This window comes from Hippopotamus amphibius, chromosome 9 (assembly GCF_030028045.1).
Source record: "Hippopotamus amphibius kiboko isolate mHipAmp2 chromosome 9, mHipAmp2.hap2, whole genome shotgun sequence".
NCBI classification, from domain to species: Eukaryota; Metazoa; Chordata; class Mammalia; order Artiodactyla; family Hippopotamidae; genus Hippopotamus; species Hippopotamus amphibius.
Window position 1 is genome coordinate 106,761,169 of NC_080194.1, and position 25,196 is coordinate 106,786,364.

General features: G+C 41.4%; 1 protein-coding gene across 2 annotated transcripts; it reads left to right on the forward strand.

Moving 5' to 3' along the window:
• Nucleotides 1-23,443, forward strand: EIF4H (eukaryotic translation initiation factor 4H). 2 transcript variants are annotated; one of them, XM_057748999.1, is made up of 7 exons: nt 4-160; nt 14,222-14,409; nt 16,428-16,492; nt 16,577-16,664; nt 16,997-17,056; nt 21,254-21,391; nt 21,482-23,443. In XM_057748999.1, exons 1-7 carry the CDS (start codon nt 102-104, stop codon nt 21,619-21,621), a joined length of 738 nt encoding a protein of 245 aa, XP_057604982.1. In that variant the 5' UTR covers nt 4-101; the 3' UTR covers nt 21,622-23,443. The 2 variants fall into 2 exon arrangements, with proteins under 2 accessions (XP_057604983.1, XP_057604982.1); XM_057749000.1 differs by lacking the exon at nt 16,997-17,056 and having other exon boundaries at nt 1-160.
• Nucleotides 23,444-25,196: the final 1,753 nt, after the last annotated feature.

Sequence of the window (25,196 nt, forward strand, 5' to 3'; positions counted from 1 at the left end):
TCAGGCGGCGCGGCGGACAGCCCCGGCGGCGGGGCGGGGGGGAGTTATATTGCAGGGTCCTTCCTCGCTCACCCTGGTTCCTCTCGGAGCGGAGACGGCAAATGGCGGACTTTGATACCTACGACGATCGGGCCTACAGCAGCTTCGGCGGCGGCAGGGGGTGAGGCGGGCGTGCGCGGGCCCTGGCCGGGCGCGGGAGGCGGGCGGAGTCCGGGGCCCCTGGGCGGCGGCCTGTCCCGCGCTCCCGGCAGGGGCGGCGAGCGGTAGGGGCCCGGCTGGAGGCCTCGTAGAGGCGCCTGGAGGACCGGGGCCTGGAAATGGCGCGCTCGGGGAGGGTGCGGCGGCGGTTAGGCTCCCCGGGTCTTGCTCGCGGGTCAGATGCCTCCCTGTGCGCCCCCGCCGCCGGCGACGTGTCTTTCCCCTGCCTCGGCCGCAGGGCCGGGCCGCAGCGGCGCTGAGTGTCCGGGAGGACGAGCTCCCGCTTCTTCCAGCCCCATCCCCCAGCGTGGCAGGGCCAGCGCGGGGCTGTGCTGCAGCGCGGGGGTGGGGGCCGCGGCCTGCCCTGCTCGGGTCCCGGTCCCGGTCGCGGCTTCCTGTTGTCAGCCTGCGCTGCAGGCGCCCTGGCGCCTTGGGCTGGGTATGGTCGGAAGGCCGAGAGAGGGGTGATCCCTTCCCTTTACGAGAGAGGCTAGGATTTGGCAGCTGGAGCCCTGAAATGGTCCGATTCACCCCGGGGTCGGGGGACACCAACCAAAACAAACATGTCATAGCATTGTTTTTATCCTTTCTTAGATCAGAGTGCCGTATTGACAAGTGTTACATGGTTACTGGCAGAAAATGTTATTCTCTCCCTGGTTTCTCCAGACCTAGAGAAGGAATCGCATTTAGCTTCGTTCTGATTCTGGTCATACACAGACTATATGTGATTGAGGCACCTTGTTTAAAAGAAAGATCCCTAGTGAATAAAAAGCTTATGGTGTTTAATTCCAGGAACCTGCCCTAGATTATTTTTTTCTCTTAGACACAAGTTACCTCATACAGAATTTAGAAGATAGGCTACAAACATCTTGCTGTTTGTCAAGGGCACACTTGGCCATTGTGTGATTTACAGAAACGATTACTTTCCCAGGATAGCACAATAGTACCTACTGAGGTGTCCAGTCTCCTGGGTTTCAATCCCAAAAGTATCTTTGTTTGGTGAAGAATGATCTTTTAATACCTTGGTTTGGGAATGGCTCAAATAAAAGAGCTTGTTTGGGTGCGGGAGTGTAGCCATTATCATTCATGACACAAGAACATGGAAGTTGGGGTAGGTGGAGCCACCTGTTATTTCAAAGAATACTTTATTTGCTAATAAAAAAGAAATAGATGTTGGATTACATGTAAAATTATTGCCTTGGGGTAGGTTTCTAGACATCAAATTTGTACTTCAGTCATCTTGAAATTTAATAACAAGGATTTTTTTTTTCTAGTTTCAAAAAACATCCGGAAGTACCCAGGAAAACTCTTAAACAGAGTAATTCAGAATAAGGCAGATCCAAGGAATTTTAGTTGGTTTGGGACTACAATATTTGTCGTATTATACAGAGCCTTGGGATTTTGTGGGTTTTTTAAAATTCTGCCTTTTGACAAATTTACTAGATGTTCTGATAACTTGAGATGTACAAGTTATTAGACTTTTGATGGATATCAGATTTTGACAGTTGGAATACCTTGAACAATAGAAGTTGATCAAAAGTAAAATTTTCTTTTAAGATGCAATTAATTTGTCAGAATATCAAAAGACAAAGGATGGTATTGGCCATTTGCCCAGATGTACTCCAGAAACGGGTGTAAGAGAATAATAGCTGACACGATACATCTCCTAGGTTTCCTAATAAAAAGTCCCTTTACTATTAAGTACCTTCTACATCTGACTTTCTTGGAATTTTCCACTTGACTTCATCTTCATGTAAAAATATGTAGGAAATATTGCTCAGATTGCTAAAAAGTAGTTTTAAAAACCTGTTGGTGAATTTGTGTGTACTTTTAGGCAGTATCTCACATGGGTCTGGAAACTTCACAGAGGACCAGATATGTAGTGATGTGATCTGTGCCAAAGCTTTCGTATTCTGGATGGTTAACGTTACTTTAACTTCATCAGATGGGAGGTCATCAGTTATTGGGATCTTTGAAATTTAGCAAGATGATAGGATAGTTGACCAGATATTCTTCAATGATAATTTTGACATTTGAATTATGTTCACATCAATACATGTCTTAGTGCTGTTTGTGTTCAGATACAGTGCTTAAGCATTATAGACAATTACCACCTATGGAAAGCTGGTCTTGTATTGCTTTGTTTGGTACTTTTGTAAGGCAACTTCCCTCTAGTCTAAAACACCTTAGCTGGATAAGATGTGGGTCGTGGGCCACAGGTGAAAGGAATGGCAGGTTTGAAATGTAGAGTCAAAATCCAAAAACGTGGGTTTTAATAATTATGCGTTCCCCATAAGCGTATTTTGTAGTTGTGTGTAGTAACCAGTACGGTTGTCAGGAAGCAATATTGAACAACTGCTTTATTTCCCCAGCCTATAGAGGCATGTCCCCAGCAGCAGAGGAGAGAACTAGGAACTGCATGGTTGCTCAGAAAGCAAGTCAAAACAGAGTTCCACATTATCAGGAGTTGATTGTACCAGATCTTGAATGTATTTGTTTTTGCACTTTGCTAAATTATTTTTCTGGGGTTCCAGTTTTTCATTTACCGTTGGCAGTAAAGTGGAGAGTAACACTGATTTTTACATTTTTAACTGCAAAAGGCCTTTTGAGTGCTTAACCTAAAACAAGCGTCAATTCTGAGAATTAGATTGGAACTTAGAATTAGGAAGAACTGATATTGCTGAAATGGTACCTGCTAAAAATTGATCAAACTACAAAGTTAAATATTCTTTGTTAGGTTCCAGTTAGGGGGTTTAGGATTCTAGTCTTTGAGTCTTATAGGACTTAAGCTTGGCATCTCTAAATTTCTAAGTATATTTTAAGACTTAAAATAGGGGAGAAAGTGTATAAAAGCTAGCTAGTTTCACTGTTAAGAGGCTCTGTAAAGGTGTTGAAATGCATGTTTTAAAATTCTGTTTACCTATCCAGTGGTGAGTTGTTTGAGTTTATTGTCATCCTGCTCTCCACTCCTCAGTCTCCCGATGCTTGATTCCAAATCATTGTCCTCTTTGAGAAGTGTTATTACCACAAATTCTTGGTTCTACCACGGGCTCTTTGAGATGTCAGAGATGTTCAGGCAGGGGCCCTGGCTTTAAAATCAGGCAGACCAGAGCTTAAGTGTCCTCTCTGCTGTGTATTAGCTGTGTGATCTGGACAAGTTCCTTTACCTCTCTGAGCCTCACTTTCCCTGCATGTAAGATAGAAACTCCTCTATAGGGCTGTTGGGGAGTATTAAATGAGATGTTAAACTGTGCAGCACAGTATCTGGTACATAAAAAATGGTTAATAATTGGTAGCTGTTGATTTATAATTTTTTAATTCTTAAAATATTTCCTTTGGAGTTAGTAAGAGTGGGAAATTTTCTGTTGAGAGTTAGCTGGAGTGAGTTTTTATTTTCCTGGCTCTATTTCTAAAGCCATTTAAGGGAGAGCAGTTCATTTTATAGGCGTAAAGCATTTATAATATAATACCATAAGTATTGTAAATTACTACCAAGTAATTCATTCTTGTACATTATTGGTTTGTAACAGAATTCATGCTTGGAATATTTAAATGCTTCTGAGATTTCTAAAAAAATTTCTTAGTATACTTTTAAAATTTATATTTCTATTTGAAATTAACCTTAGTGTCCTGGAAATACTTCACACAAATTCAAGAAGTGTTCCCAGAAACTTGGAACATACAAAGCAGAATGTTTGGCAGTGGTGGGGTGGGGGGGTCAGTCCTAGATCAGATCCATCTTCCAGTTTCCAGCTTTCTCTAGAAACAGAAGAGTGTTGGGCAGGAGACCATGCTACACCTCTTTGCTTTTTCATCATTTGTACAGCTGGTTAGACCTGCACGCAGGGCACGAAATAAGCACTTGATTTTGGTTGCACTTAACAGCTGTAATGTCTAAGTTGTCTTTTTAAATAATTGAACGTCCTTGGTTTTTTTAAGTTTGCCAACCATGTCATGGTTTTTAAATTTATTTATTTATTTATTTATTTATTTATTTATTTATTTATTTGCTGTGTTGGGGCTGCTCTTCCATTGTGGTGCGCGAGCTTCGCGGGCTCCTCATTGCTATGACTTCTTTTGTTGTGGAGCATGGGCTCTAGGCACATGAGCTTCAGTAGTTGCGGCACATGGCTCAATAGTTGTGGCTCATGGGCCTAGCTGCTCCACGGCATGTGGGATCCTCCCGGAGCAGGGATCAGACGCCTGCTCCCCGCATTGGCAGGCAGACTCCCAACCATTGTACCACCTAGGAAGCCCCATATCATGGTTTTTAAAATGTTCTTCTTGATAGGACCCTCTGGATGTGCTCCACTATGTTGATACTTGTTGAAAACATGGCATCTCCGTTGTACTCCAGTGTAGGGTAGATGTAGCTGGTGGTCTCCCTTGTTCTACACACTATTCTTCTGTAATTGAAATAATCAGTTGCATTTTTGGAGCGCCCCCTCCCCCCCCCCCCTTTTTTTTTGGCCACACTGGGCAGCTTCTGGGATCTTAGTTACCCCAACCAGGAATTGAACCTGGGCCCTTGGCAGTGAAATCACGGAGTCCTAACCACTGGACTGCCAGGGAATTCCGATCAAAATCGTGTTCATTAATGTTATCATCAGTTTCATCAGAAAAATTTCAGGTTTTGGGAGACTGTTGAGCTTATGCTGATGGATACAAGTTTTCTAAAATTCTGGGTTTTGCTTGAATGCCTGTGTTTCGTCATTGGTAGCAGATGTACTGTTGTTTTCCTTGAAGTGACAGACTCACTTCATTGACAAGAAAGTGTCTGCCTAACATCCGAGTCTGAACCATAGTTTGTCAGTTCTTTCAGGTAAAAATGGTGTTCCAGGAAAAAAATAGCTCAGCTTGTAACTCACTTGCAGGAGTGCTTATGCTGGAGGTTCTATGAGCAGCAGAGGTGCTTTATTCCCATTTCGTAACAGGGACTATTTTTAAAGCGGGTCAATATTTAATAAAATTAATCATTTTTACCACTTTATCAAAAACATTCTTTGCCAAAGATGGCGGGGTGGGGGGGGGGAGCCTCCTCTTTTTTTCTCTTGGCTATTTCTCTTGGCTGTTTCTTGGCTGTTTGTTGTTAAAGGATGTGTGGCTTTTTGCAGGTACTTTTTTATTTATTTATTGGCAGTGTTGGGTCTTCGTTGCTGCACATGGGCTTTCTCTAGTTGCTGCGAGTGGGGGCTACTCTTCATTGTGGTGCATGGGCTCCTCATTGTAGTGGCTTCTCTTGTTGTGGAGCACGGGCTCTAGGTGCGTGGGGTTCAATAGTTGCAGCACACGGGCTCAATAGTTGTGGCTCACGAGCCCTAGAGCACAGGCTCAATAGTTATGGGGCACAGGCTTAGGTGCTCTGTGGCATGTGGAATCTTCCCAGAGCAAGGCTCGAACCCGTGTCCCCTGCATTGGCAGGCAGATTCTTAACCACTGCACCACCTAGGAAGTCCTGCAGGTACTTTTAATACACTTAATTCTTGTAACATGTGAGTTACAAGATTTACACGTTATATCTTGTAACTATCAGTAAGTTAAAATTTGATATTAGCAAACAATTATTAATAAGTATTGTCTTATTTTAATGCATATGTGTTTTAGTACAGGTTACTTAGGTTTTTATGTCTTTTCAAATATTAAATGAAGAGAAGAACTGTTAGCTCTGACTAAATGCTTTTAATGTCTAGTGTTTTGGGGTTTTGTTTTTTTTGTTCATTTTTTTGGTTTTTTTGGGGCTGCATTGGCTCTTTGTTGCTCTGCACAGGCTTTCTCTAGTTGTGGCAAGCAGGGGCTACTCTTCATTGCTGTACATGGGCTTCTCATCGCAGTGGCTTTTCTTGTTGCGGAGCATGGGCTCTAGGCACGCGGGTTTCAGTAGTTGTGGCATGTGAGCTCAATAATTGTGGTGCACAGGCTTAGTTGCTCCGCAGCATGTGGGGTCTTCCCAGACCAGAGATTGAACCTTGAACCTGTGTCCCCCTCCTTGGCAGGTGGATTCTTAGCCTCTGCACCACCAGGGAAGTCCTGAAGTCTAGGTTTTAAATGATGGTCTATCTATGGCAATTTGTAGTTAGCTAAAATAATTGAAATTTTAAAATAAATTGTATAGTTGTAAGTTACTTGTGGATCATATCAAATTCAACATTGCCTAAAAATATGGTTTCATTTAAAATGAAATGGAGCTGGTAGTATGTGGAATATCAAATCTCAAATAGTAAGTCTTCTATTTTGGAAGAAAAGAACCTATAAAGTTCACAGCTAATCCATAGCTTTAAAACAGATTTTTTTTGTGGCAGTATTTCTGAGGACCAGTAGATAGCTTGAGATTTAAGATTTCATTTCCTCTGAAAAATCTAGAACTTTTGGATTGAGTAACCTTTTTCACACACATGAAGTTATTAAATTACTAACCCATTTCTTTCTTTTAATGTGTGGGAGTCCAACACTTTAGTTCATTATGATAAACAGTTTTTTCCCAGTAAGAAGGAAAGTTCCCTAAAAGACTCTGTAAACCAGAAGTCCTTTTTGTATTCACTATTCATCTAAAACAAGACTTTTAAATTACCTGTTGTGTCCTGTTGGTAGATGATGAAATCAACTTAGTATGGGTCCTGGCAAGCATTTTTTAAGGTGAAATAGAATAGAAAATAGTGTGCATTATACTGTGAGTTAGTACTGTTGGCAGGCTTTTTAAAAATTATTTGTATAGTTAACATGCAGGAATGTATGCATGTATTAAGTTGTGATGTAAAATGTATTTCTTGCTATTGTACACAGCCTAAAATTTTTTTTGAAAAATACTTAAGTACATAATTGGGGATGTCAATCTGAATACATGTAATCCTCTCTTATAATCTAAATTTTTTTCCAAATAAGAGTACCCATATGGTGAAAGAAGTTACTTGCAGTCATAAAGTAGTTGGTAGGTCTGTGGCTTCATTCCTTCCACCCTGTTAAGTACTAGATACTGTAATAGTTCTGGAGATAAGGCAGTGAACAAGACAAGAGTTCCTGCTTCAGAACGACTTTGCATTTCCCTGCATTGCTTTTTATATCTTACAGATGTGATTAAATTATTAAGATCCCATTCACAGCAGAAAAGAGCTCCTTGAAATAGGGCTCATTGAAGAATTCACCACAGACACCGCTCCCTCCCCATTCCCAGTGTTTACCAGAAATTTTGAGAGACTTTCATGCACATCCTGTAGTAATGACAGTTGTCAGGATAAAGAGATTTAATTTTGAGTGCTAATTGAAGGCCTTGGAAAATACATACACTTAGAGGAAGATCTACTTGGAAGTAAAGTGTCTTTAATCCAAGTTCCGGTGGGCTAGTTTTTTTAAAACCTAAGCTACAACTAAAATGTAATGTGGCATCTTGGATGGGATCCTGGGACAGGAAAAGGACTTAGGTGAAAGTGAAGAAAATCTGAATAAACTGAACTTTAGTAACATGTTGATATTGGTTCAGTGATTGTAACTAGTGTATCTTACTAATGTAAGATGTTAACAGGTAGTGTAAAATGGTGTTTATGAAAATAAATTTTTATTATCTATTTTATACATAGTAGCATATATATGTCAATCCCAATCTCCCAATTCATCCCACCCCTCCACCCCCCACTGGTATTTATGAAATAAGGGCTTGGCTTTTGAGACCCTAACCTTTTTTGATTATTTTCTAGAAACCAAGTAGGTTACACATTTGACCTTTCTTTTTCTTTTCCTTTCTTTTTCTTTCTTTTCTTTCTTTCTTTTTCTTTCTTCTTTTTCTTTCTTTCTTTCTTTCTTTCTTTCTTTCTTTCTTTCTTTCTTTCTTTCTGCGTGCTCAGAGGATTTTGTCTTTGTTGCTTACTTGCATTTTATTCTCATAAAGGCAGTCTTGTGGTTTTTTTTTTTTTTTTTTGTAGGATCTAGGATAGTGCCTCATCCCACGTGATATATGCTAATAATAAGTGTTTCTGAATGGCACGTGAAAGACCAAAGTTGTCAACCAGCCCTACTGAAACTAACTCAATTATCACCTAGAAGTAATAGAGGGAAGTAATGTTCCAAATACCAAAGAGAGGTTAATACTCTAGAGTAATGGTATCTTGGCACTCACTGGTCTTCAAGTTTTAAGAATGACAGCAACAGTACTTAAATTTTGAATAGTTTCTAATACACCTGGAAATCTTTATAAAATTCTTTTCCAGAAGTAATAGCATTTTGTCCTTCATTTTTTATTATCTTTTATACTTTGGAAGCAAGTCTTTTTTTTTTTTTTTTTTTTTTTTTTATTGGAATATAATTGCTTTACACTCTTGTACCAGTTTGGAAGCAAGTCTTGAGCACTTAATTTTATTTCATACACTCACTGACTCTGATCCAAGCCCTAATAACCTCTTCTCTTCTTTCTTCTTAAAGTCACCCTTCCTCCAGTCTCCTCTTACTCCTGTATCTCTTTGCTTATTCACACATTATCATCTTAAGAGTTCAGTGTTTTGATGATTGAACCTGGTGTACCCCAAAAAAAAAAAAAAATTAAATTAAAAAAAAAAAAAAAAGAGGTCAGTGTTTTGTCTGCTGTCTGGAAAATAGAGTCCAAGTGCCTTTTGCTCCACCCTGCAGAGACAGTGCTCTTGAATTTTCTGCAGTCTTTTACTTGGGATGTGATTTCTCCTTTTTCGAGATGCCTGGACCCCCTTAGCTGAATTAAGGGTAGGAACTGAGTCTTAGATTTGCGCCCTCAATATGGTGCTCTGTATTTAATAGACATTCCGATACTTTGTTGATTTGAGTGAAGAAACATGATTTGTCTGTAAAGGATTTTGGTCACACCTGGAGTTGAAAGTTGGATGACTAAGGATGTAAGTATTACTTGAAAACTTTCACATACACACACACACACACACACACACACACACACACACACACATTTTATCAATAGACTGTCCCTATGGGCAACAGTAATGAGTTGGCAAGACCATTGCTCAGTGGTAGGGGTGATATAGCCTGGAAGTTTGCAGCACAGACCTTCAAGTCTCTATTCTGAATTGCAGGGTGATGGGGAGATGGGGGTGTCTGCCAGCCCTGCAGCTTCGCCTCATCTGTTGCCTGTTTTACATCCACGGCTGCTAGTCAACCTGCTTCTGCATGAATGGTGTATCCTATAGTGTGTTTAATCTGCCCATAACACTTTAGAATTGTTGTTAAACTTCTATAAAGCAGTCAGTCTTTGTGAAGTGTATTTATGGTCAGTTTTATTTTTATTTTTTATTTTTTTTATTTATTATTTTTTGGGGGGGGGTACACCAAGTTCAATCATCTGTTTTTATACACATATCCCCGTATTCCCTCCCTCCCCTGACTCCCCCCCCCACCCTCCCTATGGTCAGTTTTAAACTCCTCTAATAACATAGAAATTTTAAATAATTATAAAATAACACCAAGCTAATTAACTAAGGTACCAGGTGAGTCTTCTGTGTTTTTAACCTGTTTAGGAGGTGCTTTCATGTAACATAGCTTACTTAGATAATAGTCCCCTCAAAACTTAAATTAGTGTCAGAAGTATCTCCTAAGAATTTTAGCTCAAAGAATTTCTGACACTTTTTTATTTGATTGGTTGATGGCAGAATGTATTGCTTTATTACGTGCATATATTATGTGCATAAGCATTCTCTGGGGTTTGTCTCCTTCAGCCTTGTCTCTCAAGTTGCTGACACACTGTAGACTCTTCATAGAGTGAATAAATTGACATCTGCCTGGCTGGCCCCAATCCCACTGCACTGTAGTGTCTTCAGTGAACTACTCAATGAAAAGCTAAAAACCACTCAAGTCCTATAGAACTGACCACATCAGGTAGGGCAGTATTTAGGACCGCATCTGTTATTCTTGAAAAAATCTAGAGTGTTAAGCCACTGCAGTTTTGTGGGGCTAGGGTGAAACGCGCAAGTTGATGGCCTTGGGTTAGCTCTTTCCACATCTCCAGCTCTTAAAGTACTGCCTGCCTGAAGCAGGATTCTTCTATCCAGGCAAAGCCTGAGCTGGCTTCTGATGCAGCTGCATTCTTGCTAGTTGCCCCCCCATTCGCATTCACCCAGGCAGCAGTATCAAGGCTTACGTGGCTTTCTGCACTCAGTCAGAGGCTGGTTGACCCCATCTTTTCAGTCCTTTGTCCAGCACCCCACAGAAGTTCCCCCGTGTCCTTTTAGCAAGCCTTCCTACCTCCATTTTCTTGATTCATCAAACAGACACCTGCCAAATTACTCATTTCTTCCTCCTCACCTTCATGTTGAATTTTTAATAAATCATTTTAGCACTTTGCTTTTTTGCATATCTATGTAAATATATACACAAACGTGTGTATGCATTTACAGTTATCTATGTTTTATATGTGCCGCTCAGGTGTAAGCAGCTTGAAGTCATCCATCAGATGTTTAATAGATATTGAATAAATAAATTTAAAGTGTTTCTAATTATAGTTGGTCCCCTATTTTGACAGTTTTCCAAGTGTTTATACTGTATTTTATATGTTCAGTACCCAGTCCCAAAGCGTATCTTACTGAAAATATTTTAGGTTTTATGGTTATTGAAATGCAAAATAAGTCACATTCACTTGTAAGCCTATCTTTCTGGTATTCTTAGGACAGAACGCAGGATTTTTCTATTGGGAAGCAGCAGTTGTGAATTAATTAAACTTAAAAATTTTAGCCATCTAAGAGTTACATCATAGCCTGATTTTTCTGCTAAAAAAAAAAGTATTAAAGATATTTATTATCAGATATTTGAGATGTCTGGAATTTGTGTCAGGCAAGATGTGAAATTTCTTTCATGATATTTCTAGCAATATATGAATTTTAAAAACCGAGTTACTTTCCAAGACCTGGTATTAATATATAGCCTGAAGAAAGAAAGGAAGGTTGACTTTGAGCAGATCTTTGACTGTGAGGAGACTCATTTGCTTTAAATGTCTCTTAAAAACAGCACCTCACTCTTTTAAATCTTTTTCCTCCTGTGTTCTGCACACATCTTATTTTGAAATTTTTCAAGTCTTCAGTAAAGCTGAAAGAACACAATACAGTGGACACTGGTGGATGTTACAAGTTTCACACTTGCTTCATCTTTATATATTCATGCACGTACACGTGTCCTTTATGCTGAAAATAAATGGGTGCCCTGATGCTTCACTCCTAAATACCCTGTCTCCTGAGAACAGAGGCATCCTACTAACTGCAATACCAGTGATCACTCCTAAGAAATTTAATGCTAACAATAATATTTATACACACCCAATTCGGATTTCTCCACCTGCTTTTTCTTTTATGGCTGTTTGTTCCAGGATCCAAAAATCACATGTAGCATTGGTTATCATTTCATTAGTTCCCTGCCTTTTTTTTTTTTTTATTGACTGTGTTGGGTCTTTGATGCTGAACACGGGCTTTCTCTAGTTGCAGCGAGCAGGGGCTACTCTTCATTGTGGTGTTCAGGCTCCTCATGGCGGTGGCTTCTCTTGTTGCGGTGTATCTTCCAGGAGCAGGGATCAAACCCGTATCCCCTGCATTGGCAGGCGGATTCGTAAGCACTGTGCCACCTAGGAAGCCCCCCTCTGCCTTTTTTTGTCTTTCATGACTTTTACGTATTTGAAGAAAGTGCCAGAATAGAAGGCACATTTAAATTTGTCCCATCCATTATTAGTGATACTGAGTTCAGTTACCTGGTTACAGTGGTGACTGGCAGATTCATTTTATCAGTGGTTTTGGCATCCTTTGAGCCCTGCTTGAATCAGTCATTACTACATTGGTGGTTGTAGAGTAGTGGTTTTGTAATTACATGATTCCTTCTACACTTTTTAGCTGACATCCTTATTGATGTAAAGAAGAGCTCCCCTTCCCATTCATTAATTTTAGTAGACTTATCTATTAGAGCAAAGTAGATTCAGAGCAAAATTGATCAGCAGGTAGAGTTCCCATATACCCCCTGCCCTCACAGTGCTCAGGGGCACAGCCTTTCCAGCTGTCAACATCTGCGCCAGAGTAGTACATTTGTTCCAGTCAATGACCCTAAAGTGACAATGTCACTATCACCCAATGTCCATAGTTTACATTAGGGTTCACTCTCGTTGTCCATTCTATTGTATGGGCTTTGACAATTGTATAATGGCCTTATTTATTTATTTGTTTGTTTGTTTATCTAAATATTTATTTATTTGGCTGCACTGGCTCTCAGTTGCAGCATGTGGGATCTTCGTTGCCGTGTGTGGGGTCTTTTTTGTGTGGGGTCTTTTTTGTTGTTGTTTTTAAGTTGAGGCATGAGGGATCTAGTTCCCTGACCAGGGATCGAATCTGGTCCCCCTGCATTGGGAATGTGGAGTTTTAGCCACTGGACCACCAGGGAAGTTCCATGGCCCCATTTATTTTTAAATTATCTATAACACATTGTAAACCTCAGGTTGTAGATGGCAGTGGTTGTGGTCATTGTTACTCTACACATATATACTGTTTGTCAGGCAGTGTATGAAGCCCCATGTGTCATTTCTCAATAATACAAGGTCTATCTTAGTATTAACCCAGTTTTCCAAATAAAGCTTAGAGAAATTGAATAACTCCTCAAGGTTGCATGGTGGAGTCGTAAGTATACGGTAGAGCTGGGATTTAAACCAGTGCCTCTGCAAAATAGTGATGATGTGGTGGAGTCAAGGTCCTGCCACTTTTAAGCTCTTTAACCATGGACGGGGCTTCCCTGGTGGTGCACTGGTTAAGAATCCGTCTCCAATGCAGGGGACACGGGTTCAAACCCTGGTCTGGAAAGATCCCACATGCCACGGAGCAACTAAGCCGGTGCACCACAACTGCTGAAGCCTTTGTGCCACAAACTACTGAAGCTCGTGTGCCTAGAGCCCAAGCTCCGCATCAAGAGAAGCTACCACAACGAGGAGCCCGTGCACCACGACAAAGAGTAGCCCCTGCTCACCACAACTAGAGAAAGCCAGTGCGCAGCAACGAAGACCCAAAGCACCCATAAATAAATAGATAAATTTGTTTATTAATTTTTTAAAAACCGTGGGCAGGGCTTCCTAGGTGGCGCAGTGGTTGAGAATCTGCCTGCCAATGCAGGGGACACGGGTTCGATCCCTGCTCCAGGAAGATCCCACATGCTGCAGAGCAGCTAAGCCTGTGCGCCACAACTATTGAGCTTGCACTTTGGAGCCCTTGAGCCACAACTATTGAGCCCATGTGCTGCAACTACTGAAGCCCACGTGCCTAGAGCCCGTGCTCTGCAACAAGAGAAGCCACGGCAGTGAGGAGCCCGCACACCACAACGAAGAGTAGCCCCCGCTCACCGCAACTAAAAAAGAAAGCCTGCACACAGCAAAAAAGACCCAACACAGCCAATAAAATAAATTAATTAATCAATAAAAAATAAAAATAAAAACCGTGGGCAAGTAAACACCTCTTGTCTTAGCTGAAGAAATGGCATTGAGGTTTAAATGGATTAGTAATACACACCTCACATTTGTGGCCCCAGTGAGGCGGTGCGTGGGGAGTGGAGAGTAGCATGTAATACATAGGACATGCACAAAATGCAAAGTTTTTATTAGAGCTTATTATCTGTGATCATCAAGAAACAGTTGTATTGTGAATGAGTTAAACTTCAGCTTCAGGGCAATAAGTGGACAGTTCCTTTCTGTATGTGTTGGTAGTATTGGGTGTGAGGGGGAGGGCATTGGCGTAGGTCCTATTCTCCTTAGTGGATAGGAGAGAAGCACCTGTCTGTAGGAGGATGTTATATTTGGATTTGATTCTACAGGGAAATGTATGTTTACATAGATTCTCTGTTTCTGTGGACATTTCTGTCATCCACAGATAGACACATTTTTCATAAATATTTTGGAATACTCTATCATTTCAAGGAGATGTTATTGTATACATTAGATAGGATTATTTCGCCTGGGTGGTGTGGCTGAGTGGGAGACATTTTCCTTGGCCCCTGGGGCAAGAATATGTGGGCAGACTTGAATTCTGTCTGTTTCCCCTCCTAGGTCCCGTGGCAGTGCTGGTGGCCATGGTTCCCGTAGCCAGAAGGAGCTGCCCACAGAGCCCCCCTACACAGCATATGTAGGAAATCTACCTTTTAATACGGTTCAGGGCGACATAGACGCTATCTTTAAGGATCTCAGCATAAGGAGTGTACGGCTAGTCAGAGACAAAGACACAGACAAATTTAAAGGTGAGTTTGGGGGATTTTTACTGTGCATTATTGTAAGCGGGGGAGGGTCTAAGCCGGAGAGCTCTAATTATGAAAGCATTTTGATTAAAGTGTTTCAAACATTTGCCTAGTCCATGAAGTTGAAATAAACCCTTAGCTCTTTAACACATGGGCCTTCAGTTCTGCTTAAGGGGAAAAAATGTTTTATACATAATCTAGTTTGTAGAAATATGTGGCATATGCCCAAGTAAATCTGGAGTTTGCCTGACCTGTATAGCAGTCCTGTCTCTGCCAGAAAAGGAGTTACCAGGAGAGAAATGAACAGATAAAACTCAGGACTTTTCAGGTGCATATCACCTTAACCAACTCGTGCATATTTTGGGGTAGTTTTCCTGTAATCTAGTTTATTATGAAGTCCAAAAGGGAACCTAGTACTTGTTGTCATTGTACATTTGTGACTTCAGAGCATGTGTTTGGGGAAATACTTGGCTCAGATTTCAGATAAAGTTAGTGTCTGTAAATTAGTCTTTCGGGCTCTTGAGCAGAGGAGTAAGAATAAGGAATCAAATGGACATTAACATCTAGCTTTCAAGGCTTCCTGAAGGGAAATGTGCCCTGTATTTAAGTGCACGATGCAAGGTACAAGGGCATTTGGTTTGCTTTATTTACCCAGAAGTACATCCATGAAAAGTACAGAGAGCGTGTGGTGGGGGCTATACAAGAAGCAGAGGTCATGCTTGGCAGAGTGGTTCCATATTTTGTCGTTTTGAAAGCTTTCTGACATAGCAACCTGGAGCCTTGGTATAGTAAGTGATTAAACAGTGAAAAAAAAATGTATCTGTTAAGCTTGTAGAAGTTCCCACTGCTAGGAGGTGTTAGGAATTCAAATTTAAGGTACACATGTGTGGGTGAAGTCAACCTTTGGGCTGAGTCAGTAGTAGCAAGTTTTGAAATTTGTCTTATAGAAGGACACCTTTAGTTTCAGCAGTTCTAGAGTATCAGGTGAGTGTGAACTCTAGAGTGACTAGGCTGTTGTTGCTTCTTTGAACTTGGAAGTGGTTTTCTCAGTTCCTCTGAACATTGAATCTACTTAGGGGAAAAGGCATGGATGAGGAGGTGGGGTATGGGTTGGGAGCAGGGGACGGGAACTCTCCAGCCAAGCAGTACATTGTTTGTGTAAGCAAATGGTGAACAGGAAAAGTGTGGACCTAGGCTTTAGAAGCACTTGCAGTCTAGTGGGCTTTGAAGGTGAAGTGATGGGGATGAGGAGGGTGGTCATACAGGGCGCAGTGTGAGCATATGGGGCAGGGGAAGTGCTTAACCCAGATTTAACCCAGATGGCAAGGAAAGGGCATGGACAAGAGTGTTACAGTTGGAAGGGAAAGCTCATTCAGAGGTTGGAGGTGAGAGCGAGGGTGTGGGTTCCACTGCCTGGAGTGCTGTCTGCTTACAGGCCTGTGACAGAATCTAGCATCAGGGACTCGGGTTGTCAGTAAAGCATGCTTGCATCTAGGCCAGCTGTCTCATGAATTAGCATCCTGAGGAGGATGTGGTTGCTGCCCAGGGTATGCTTTTTAGCTTTTGTAAAATTTTATACCAGCTACCTGAGTGGTAAGTATTAGGCACCTTCAGCCTGTTCCTTCAAAGCATGTTTGGTATCACATTTGAAATTGTGTCTTAAAGCTCCTGTTAGGTTATATTAAAGTCATTCAGAAGTCAGGACTAAGGGCTCTTCATAGACCTAAGGAAGATTTTAATGTTATGGTTAAAATATAAAGAAAGCTTTATAAAAACACAGCTACTATTTCACTACCTATTTGATTAGCACTTTCTGATAGAATGTAATTAAGAGGGAGGAATGCCAGTCAAGTTCTATTTATTAGAAAGTAAAATATGCTTTTTCAGGTTCTGTGAGTTTGCTGCCACCTAGATGCAACAAAAGTGGTGGTTATGATGTAAGGAAATGGTACAGACAGGGATCCCACCCTATCTTTAACCCAGTATTTCTTGAGGAAACGGGGGTTTGTTTTCTCTTACAGGATTCTGCTATGTAGAATTTGATGAAGTGGATTCCCTTAAGGAAGCCTTGACATACGATGGTGCAGTAAGTATATTCAGGTTTTCTCTGTGGTGTTAGTAGTTGAGATTTTTTTCTTGCCAACACTTAAAAGTATTTTCCCCTTATTAGATCTTGGGTGACCGGTCACTTCGTGTGGACATTGCAGAAGGCAGAAAACAAGATAAAGGCGGCTTTGGATTCAGGAAAGATGACAGAGGTGATTGGTTCTTCTACAGCTGAACATAAAACTTGCTGTATGCCCACTGATTACAACTCTTGAAGGTTACCAGTAGAACTCTGTCTCGTAGGTCTGATAGGTGTTTACCAGCTTTTAAAAATGTGTAAAGTCTTAGAAAGAATGGATGATGCTTCTGCAAGCCTGGGGTTTTTTTGTTTTTGTTGTTGTTTTTCTTCCTGTTGGCAGCAAAAACTTATAATTTCATTGAACTTCCCATCACATGAGTTGTGCGTCTTCCCAATGAATTTTTCCATGTTTGTGCAGCAAGGTAATGATACGACCTCAACTTTATCTTTTTTGTGTATCCTCAGGAATGGGTGGCTCTCGAGAATCTAGAGGTGGATGGGATTCCCGGGATGACTTCAATTCCGGTATCAGTATTTAAAGTATCACCACTTACCTTTTCAGTGGCCTTGCTGCTGTTGTACGTTTCTTGTGAGTAGCCCGCCTGGCCGGACTACTTTAGTTCCTTTCACAAATGAAACATTCCCAAAAGGTACCCAGGCATGCAATAAGCCTCTATTAGAACCTAAATGTTTGGGGTAGGACTTGAAAGCTTCCACATTGTGGGCAAATTGGACTGATCCATCTTATCTTGTTACCTTTTCTTAGCCTACTGTTCTTTTATGTGCCTTTATCTCATGCTGAGTCTTTCTCAGGGGTTAGCCCAGGGGAACCCCTTGGTGGTGCTTGTGTTGTACGCTACGAATAGAAGTCATGTTATTTCTAGAAGTAGTGTGGAGGTTCTAGAAGCTTACAGAAAACCTCATACTAATGGTTCCTGGCAGCCCCCTCTTAGAGGTCATAGTCCTGATGACCTCTTTGTTTCTTAAAGGGTGTGAAGCCCCTGAGCCTTAATGGTGGGTATAATCCACTTTGTGGTTGCTTTTCTTAACTCGCCAGAGCGTACCAGTGGGTGTCTCCTTGTGTCAACTTGGGAGGGCATTTCCCATGCCAGACTGTGAAGGGTTGATCTCCTTAACATTTCTTCATCTCTTTACTTTTTTTTTTTTAATTATGAAAGTAATTCATACGTGGTAAAAATGTCCGTTGTAACCATAAGGTAGAAAATGAAAAACAAGTCTGTTTTCTTTCCTATAACCTTGAGATTGTCTCTGTACTTGCCACCATATGAGATGAGAACATTAGTTCCTGTCCCACCCACTTTATCACACATCCCACCCCCCCCCACCCCACCCCACCCTAAAAAAAAACAAAATTCAGTAGAAAGTAACTGGTAAGTATGGGAACAACTGGTCTTCTGAGATTTTATTAAAAATTCATTTTCTAGTACTGCTTTAGCTAAACAGATGACTGCTTTTATCTGTTGAGTAATTTAATTCCTAAAAGTCCTAGAGCCAATCAGAAATGAGCTTATTCATAAAAGTACAGTATAATCCAGTAAACCTGTAATTTTATGTATAAGCTAGTCTCTGATTGAAAAATGCAACAAATGTCATCTCAAAGCCACCTCAGGTGTAGTAGTTAGTGACTTGATGAGTGGTGGTCTCTGATCTGCCAGTTTTGCATTTCCTGGTACTGTAGAAACAGTAAAGGAACTAACATCTTTCTCCTACTGGCTTAGCTTGGGCTTTTTTACTCTGAAGCAAGACATGCAGTGAACATAGCCAGAGAAACTGCCTTGCCACCAACCAGTGTAAACTACAGTGTTCTGGTGATAATCTAAAACCAGCAGTGTCCACATGGTGGAGTACAGCCTATATACGTTATTTGTATAGGTAGGCCTTTTTTATTCTTTAAAATATGCCCCTTTTTTAGGACTTCCGTGGTGATCCAGTGGCTGAGACTCTGTACTCCCAATGCAGGGGACCCGGGTTTGATCCCTGGTCAGAGAACTAGATCCCACATGTGGCAATTAAGAGTTTGCGTGTCACAACTAAAGGTATCCCACATGCCGCAACGAAGACCCAGTGCAACCAAAATAAACTTTACAAAAAAAAGAAACTAAAATAATGCCTTTTTTAAATGACACTCTCATCATTAAAAAAAAAAAATCAGTCTTTTCAGTTTAACCTTTCAGATGACTTTGGAAAAAAAAATCAAGCAATACAAAATAAATACAAAGAAGAAAGCAAATAAAGTCCCTGTCAGCCAGAAATAGGCAGTGTGGTTTTTTTGGTTTGGTTTTGTTTTTTTGGCTGTGGCATGTGGGATCTTAGTTCCCCACCAGGGATTGAACCCGCCCCCGCCCCCACCACACAGTGGAAGCACAGAATCTTAACCACTGGACCGCCAGGGAAGTTAAACTTTGTAAAGAAAGCTCAGAAGATTCTCATGAATAGTGTGCCTCCTAGAAATCTGTCCTCAAACTTGATAAAAAGAGAATTGTTAATGTCAAAGCTTGCTTTTCTCCCCCCTTATAATCTTCCCATTGCTCATATCATAAGAGATTTTGAAATGAAGTTGTTACTTGATGTTAATGTATGCTGGTTTTGGAGGTTTTATTTTCCCCCACTATACTTTGTATCATGAACCTGGACAACATAGCAGTTGTGTTTATGTGCCTTGTCAATTTGGGTGTAAGCTGATTTGTTTAGCATAAAACATGGGTAGCAGAAATTAATCTCATTAAAAGGAAAGTAACTTTACTTTCATACTCAATATATAAAGGTACACTTCACAGTATCGTTTGGGGGAAGTGTCAGGTTAAATGTTTGAGTACTAATTAAGCTTGTTTAATGAATGGTATATGTTCTGATTGTTAAAAAAGACTTTGTAAAGAACCTTATACTTGATTATATGTATCCAAATGGGTTTTCCCCCAGAGAAGTGCTCCTGTTGGTCTAAATCTTTTTGGAATTGTTTTCATTACTTGTTTTGTTAAAAATTGAAATTGTTCAATTTAGTCTCTGAACTGAGTTACAGATAACTTGATCAATTTACGAATTCCTTGTTACCTTTAAAAAAAAAAAAAAAAAAAACCACCATTGCAGATAATTGATTCTCCATATTCACAATAGTTCGGTTCTTCAAAACCACTGCAAACACCAAACTGACAGATACTGAGCCATCGCATATAGAGGAAATACACGGTCAGGCTCATGTGAGCCTGTGGTCATATTTTTGTCAGACAGCCAATACATAACCTTGTTTTATGTGTTTCTGTTTAAAGACAACTTGTTTAATGTATATAGTTGATTAACAATGAACTCAGAGCCAACAGCTCTGTAACTCATGTCTGAGTGAGGCTTCTCTAACAAGGCACATCCCAGCCTTGCACTTAGGAGCACTAGACAGCACTTCAGCACAATGTTTGGGGACTGCTTTAACAGCAAAATCACTAACAAAAAGCACAAAAGAGCGGAAAACCTGGCACTAAATAGTTTGTGCAAAGGACACTTTACTGTTTGAACTGAGTGAGACAAGACAGAGTGTTGGCTTGTTCAACCTCAGCTGGAAATGTGTGTGTCAGGGGACAAATCTTTCACTGCTCTGTGCATGTCTGAGTGACAGCAGAAAGCCCCAAGTATTGATTTTGGGGTTACAAATAAATTTTAGTGAGTAGACAAATTTGCAGACATGAAATCTGGATAATGGGGATCAACTATAAAGAATATTCCTCAAGCTCAGGATCCTTCTTCACGGCTAAGTTTCTACAAAGCTTTGAGCAGTGGCACCATCCTTAGAGTAAAAGTAGTCACCTTCAGGAGCTTAAACAGAGGGGGCAAGCTCATTTGTTTAATTACAGCCTTATTTGTTAAATTTTTACTGAAAGTTAAAATAGGTCATACTGTTAAAACGTTAATTATCTTAACCTCCCCTCATGATTTTTCAGTTAAATACAAAACTAAATAAGGCTTAAAGGTTCTTAAAGTCCATTAAAAAAATATTCTTCACACTGATGAGAATTGCAACTTACTTTTAATTCTGAATGAGATGCAGTTTCTTCTGTTGGTAATTATTTTAGCGGATGCACAAATGAATGGGGGAAAAATCCTTTGCAGCCAGAGGAGATGTGGGTTGGGTCTGACGTTCCTGCTCTCTGGCGCCCTCTCTGGGAAGGGAGTGGGCCTGATCGCAGCTTTGTTTACACACAGGTGCTTTGCTTTTAGAATGATCCACACCCGAATCGCAGCAGAAACAGAAAAGTGGGGAGTGTCACCCAGAGGTGACTTCGTATTTTTATTTTGTCTTCATATCTAGTTTTTTTCTTGTGATTTTGTGTTCTAAATTGTAACTTCTAAATTTCAGGTTCATCTTTTTTTAATAACTGTATAGATTATGTTAGAAAACAATAAAATGTGCTTTGGAGATTTTTGTTTTAAGCCACAAATAGAATATTATGGACTTTTCCTACAAACTAAGAATTTAAACAGCTCATTTTATTTTTCTCTCCTAAGATTCTTTTTTTATTGTAGAAGTCTGTTAGCATTGAAATTACCCAGCAGATTCACCTTTGGATTCATTTTGAATGCATTTTATCTTGGAAAAACTTCTGATGCTGGACAAACTAAAGAATTTAAAATTAATATCAGTTCACACGAGTTATGTAATCAGCTTTGAGACAGTAATTTAAAAGATAATTCATTGTCATCTTCCTTCTTCAGGTTTCAGGGATGACTTCTTAGGAGGCAGGGGAGGGAGTCGTCCAGGTGACCGACGAACAGGCCCCCCAATGGGAAGTCGTTTCAGAGACGGCCCTCCCCTTCGAGGGTCCAATATGGATTTCAGAGAACCAACAGAAGGTATGGAAGTAATGTGAACATGTAAATGGAGGTCTGGAGGGTGTCTTTTCATGATGCATTTGTTAACCATGTTGTGTTTCCCTCCCCCAGAGGAAAGAGCACAGAGACCACGGCTCCAGCTTAAACCTCGAACAGTTGCAACGCCCCTCAATCAAGTAGCCAACCCCAACTCTGCTATCTTCGGGGGAGCCAGGCCCAGAGAGGAAGTCGTTCACAAGGAGCAAGAATGAGCTTGCAGTTGGGAGGGAATGGGGTGTGGGGGGAGTTGGAGCGAGACCACAGCCTGGCTAGCCCGCCCCCCGGACCGGCAGTCCTGCAGTTACCATTCCTGCGCCTGACCTTTGCCCTCCTTTCTTACAACGGAAACACAGAGCTTGTGAGTGCATGTCAGCAGTTAACAAGTGGTTTTTAGTACATTCTTGGCTTTGCTGTATCTACCTAGTGCCTGTTTTATGCTTTTTTTTTTTTCCCCTGCCATTCCTTTCCTATTTTCCTTCTGTCCTTTTTCCTTCTTGCTTCTTGTTTCCTTCCAGCACGTGAGTTTCTCTAGAGGGACAAAGGCAGCCATGCGGGAGTTCTTTGGATTGAAGTGCTGCTTCATTTCTCTGCTTTGCTTTCTCTTTTTACTTTAGCCACACTTGCCATTCCCTTTGATTTTTCTCAGTGCTTCTCTTCTGACCTGCATGTTGAGTTCTGTATTGCTGTGGCTTCCAAGAAAAAAAGTCACAAATTGAATAGCATCTTGTTTTTATTCAGCTGTGATCAACATACAGAATTTGGGACACCTTGCTTTCAGAACAAGGATAAAATATCTGCTGATCTTTGCAAATTCCTTCTTATGACTCTTTATAGGTAGTCCGGACTCCATCACCCCCTCCCCAGATGGACTGTTAGGCAGAACAGGCTCACATGTCAAACAGCAAACCCTAAAAGAGCAGTGTGAACTGTCGCGGGGCGTGCCCACAGGAGGGCGGGCGGCATCACTGCACTCGCGTGGTTTGAGTATCTCTCTTTCACCACCGTGTCCAAACTGCTTCCCTTCTCTCACCTCACTGGCCGTTTTAGAGGCTCCTCTGTGGCTGGGTGTAGCAAACTGCCATCTAGTTTCCTTTCCTCCGGGCGCAGAGGTGCTTTGGGGACTGCAGGGGGTAGCGCGATGCTGGGCTCACCTCATAGTGCGGACACTGCTTCCTCTCAAATCCCTGCTGTCTGTGTATTCTGCGTCACTCCCTGTGCTTAGCTGTTCCCTCATGTAAGTAACAATGAAATACTCTGCTTCCCACCATCCCTTAATTTTAGAATGAAAAAATGGGCCTAGAATCTGGCACTTTTTACTCTCTTTCACTTGATGAATTGAGAATTTGACTATGCAGAACTGTCAGATAACTGGTAGGTGGCTTGAGGTCACTTGGTCTCAGCTTTAGGAGTTCACTGCCACATACAGTGTTCAGCACTCACCCAGGGCTAGGCAGCTAGGCAGTAGCTTTGAGCTTGAACACCTATATGTGAACAAATTCTTTAGCGCCCGAGTCCTGGTTCATCCCCTTGGGAGCAGTTCGGGGTCAGCTAGAGCCCGGGAAAAGAGGGAGCCTCACCAGCATGACTGGAGGGCCGGGAGCAGGCTGGCCCACACGGTGTGCTTAGAAAGTAGCTCCTCACTAGCTGCTGTCCTCAGCTTCTCTTACTTTGTCTTTGTCACCAGGTCTCAGCAATTTACAGAACTCACCCTCTTTTCCTTCCTTCCACCTGTCATCTTTGCTTCTGAAATAAGAACCATTTGTGTAACACCAATACTTACCTTAAGAAAGACATGCATTATGTGGTTGTAATCAAACCTGATGCTTTCAGATGACCTACTTACATCTTCAATGTGGAAAAGATTAAGAACAAAACAAATTCATCTAAACTTCTGGGCAATCCAGTTGACTTTTAAATGTAAGAATGGAATTCCAGACACTTAACACATTCAGCTATAAGACAGAAAGTAAATCTATGGATATGGTATTTTGTGAATGATCTTTTAAATAAAAGAAAACCTTACGTAATATTTAATGCTTGTCTTTATTTTGGAGTTGTTTTTCAGCTGCTTGTGAAATTAACAATTTTTAATTTGGAAAGTAGTGTCCAGATTTAGGGGGAATGTACTGTTAAGTGAGCAAAGCATCTTGCTTTTGGAAGCTACAAGATTTGTGAAATTATTTTAAAAGCCTAGTGGTGGTTAGAAATGGGATGCCAACTTTTTTCCTTTTTTTTTTTCTTTTTCCTTTCCTAAAAATCTAATTTTTCTAACAGATCTTACATGATATGGCCATAGTTTTTGGTTGGGTAGAGGACCTTTTTAAAAGTAACTGCTTATTTTAGAGGAAATCCTAGGTGCTCCTCATGTTCATGATGAGTGCTGCTCCATGGCAAGCAGATCGTGTGTTTGAGGAGGCGCTGCTGTGTACTTTGGTGATTTTATGGCCCAGTGGGCAAGGTGCAGGGCTTTGAGCTACGTTTGGGAGTGGCCTGGCTGGTGGCGGGGGCGGCGCAGAATTCGCTTACCTTGCAGTGAGAGCCTGACTGCAACTTAATCTAGAGAAATAAGGCGGGGAGGATGGGTGCTATTCCGTCAAGTGCATGAGGGACTTGTTTACTTTAGCTGCTCCCCAGCTAAGAGGGCTTGGAGGAGGGAACTTGATGCCGACTGGTGTTTTCTTAAAAGAGCAGGAGCATTCCTGAGGCTGAAAACCCTCTGGCCAGAGTCAAGGAGTTGGGACTTGGTCTCCTGGAGAGATTTCCTGGGGCTGGTGGCCAGAGGCTTGAAATCCAACTCTCTGAGCCTATTTTCCAAAGGTCCTTTGGATTCCATCTCTAAGGGCCTGTGGAATGTTCAGACCCTTGCAAGGATCATCTAGGTCTCCCAGTGATGCAGAGGTTTCTTATGATTGAAATGAGACTGCCGCTGTCTTTCTGCCTCCCCAGATGCTGCTGTAACTGTGCAGTGGTTGCCTCTCAAGCACCTCTGCCCTTGGCCTGTAATACTTTTGTAATATTAGACGTCACAGAAAGCGTTTTAGTACCTGCATCTCACCCATAAGTAACTGAGTTGAGAGGGGAAGGTATGTCTTTCTCCAAATAAGTACCTGAGTAAATAAATAGGGTCATTTTCATAAAAGTGTACCAACTACGTGAATGTTCCAGAGATAGGTTTAGACAGATAGTTGACATCTGGTTTCTGTCTGCTATTCTTGAGCTGGCTTCAGAGAAACATTTTCGTGGAGTGCCAAGTGAGGCCCTTTTAATAAGGGCTTCAGATTTCTAAGAATGTTCTTACCTCGGAGTGCGTTTTGTCAGAGGCCAGATTGTCTCTCCAGGTCCCAGGAGAGGATGAGTTTCCACAGCAGGCTTCCAGAGGCCTGCGTTTCCCATCGTGACTCAAATGTCTCGTTTCTTCAGGGAGGTCTTCGTGAGCTGGAGGCAGAAAGAGGGAAGTGGTCAGGAGGGGTGTGCTTTCAGGCGAGGAAGGAAGATGTTGAAATTGTTACCTAGCATCCCCTTTCAATTCCCGATTGCTAAGGAATAGCCTGGTTTTCTCGGTGAAGGAAATTACTTGGTAGAGGTTAAGTCTAGAAAAAGAAAAACTGATTCACTCAAATTTGTGAAAGCCACTCTGGCTTGAGACATGCTAGAAACAGCATTTCTTTGCTACGTCATGAGATGGTGCAATGCAGCCTCTAGAGATTCTTGTGCCTGTTTTTTAAAACAACCTTATAATGTCTTCACAAGTTATACTTCAAATACACGTTTGCTTCCCCTCAGTCCT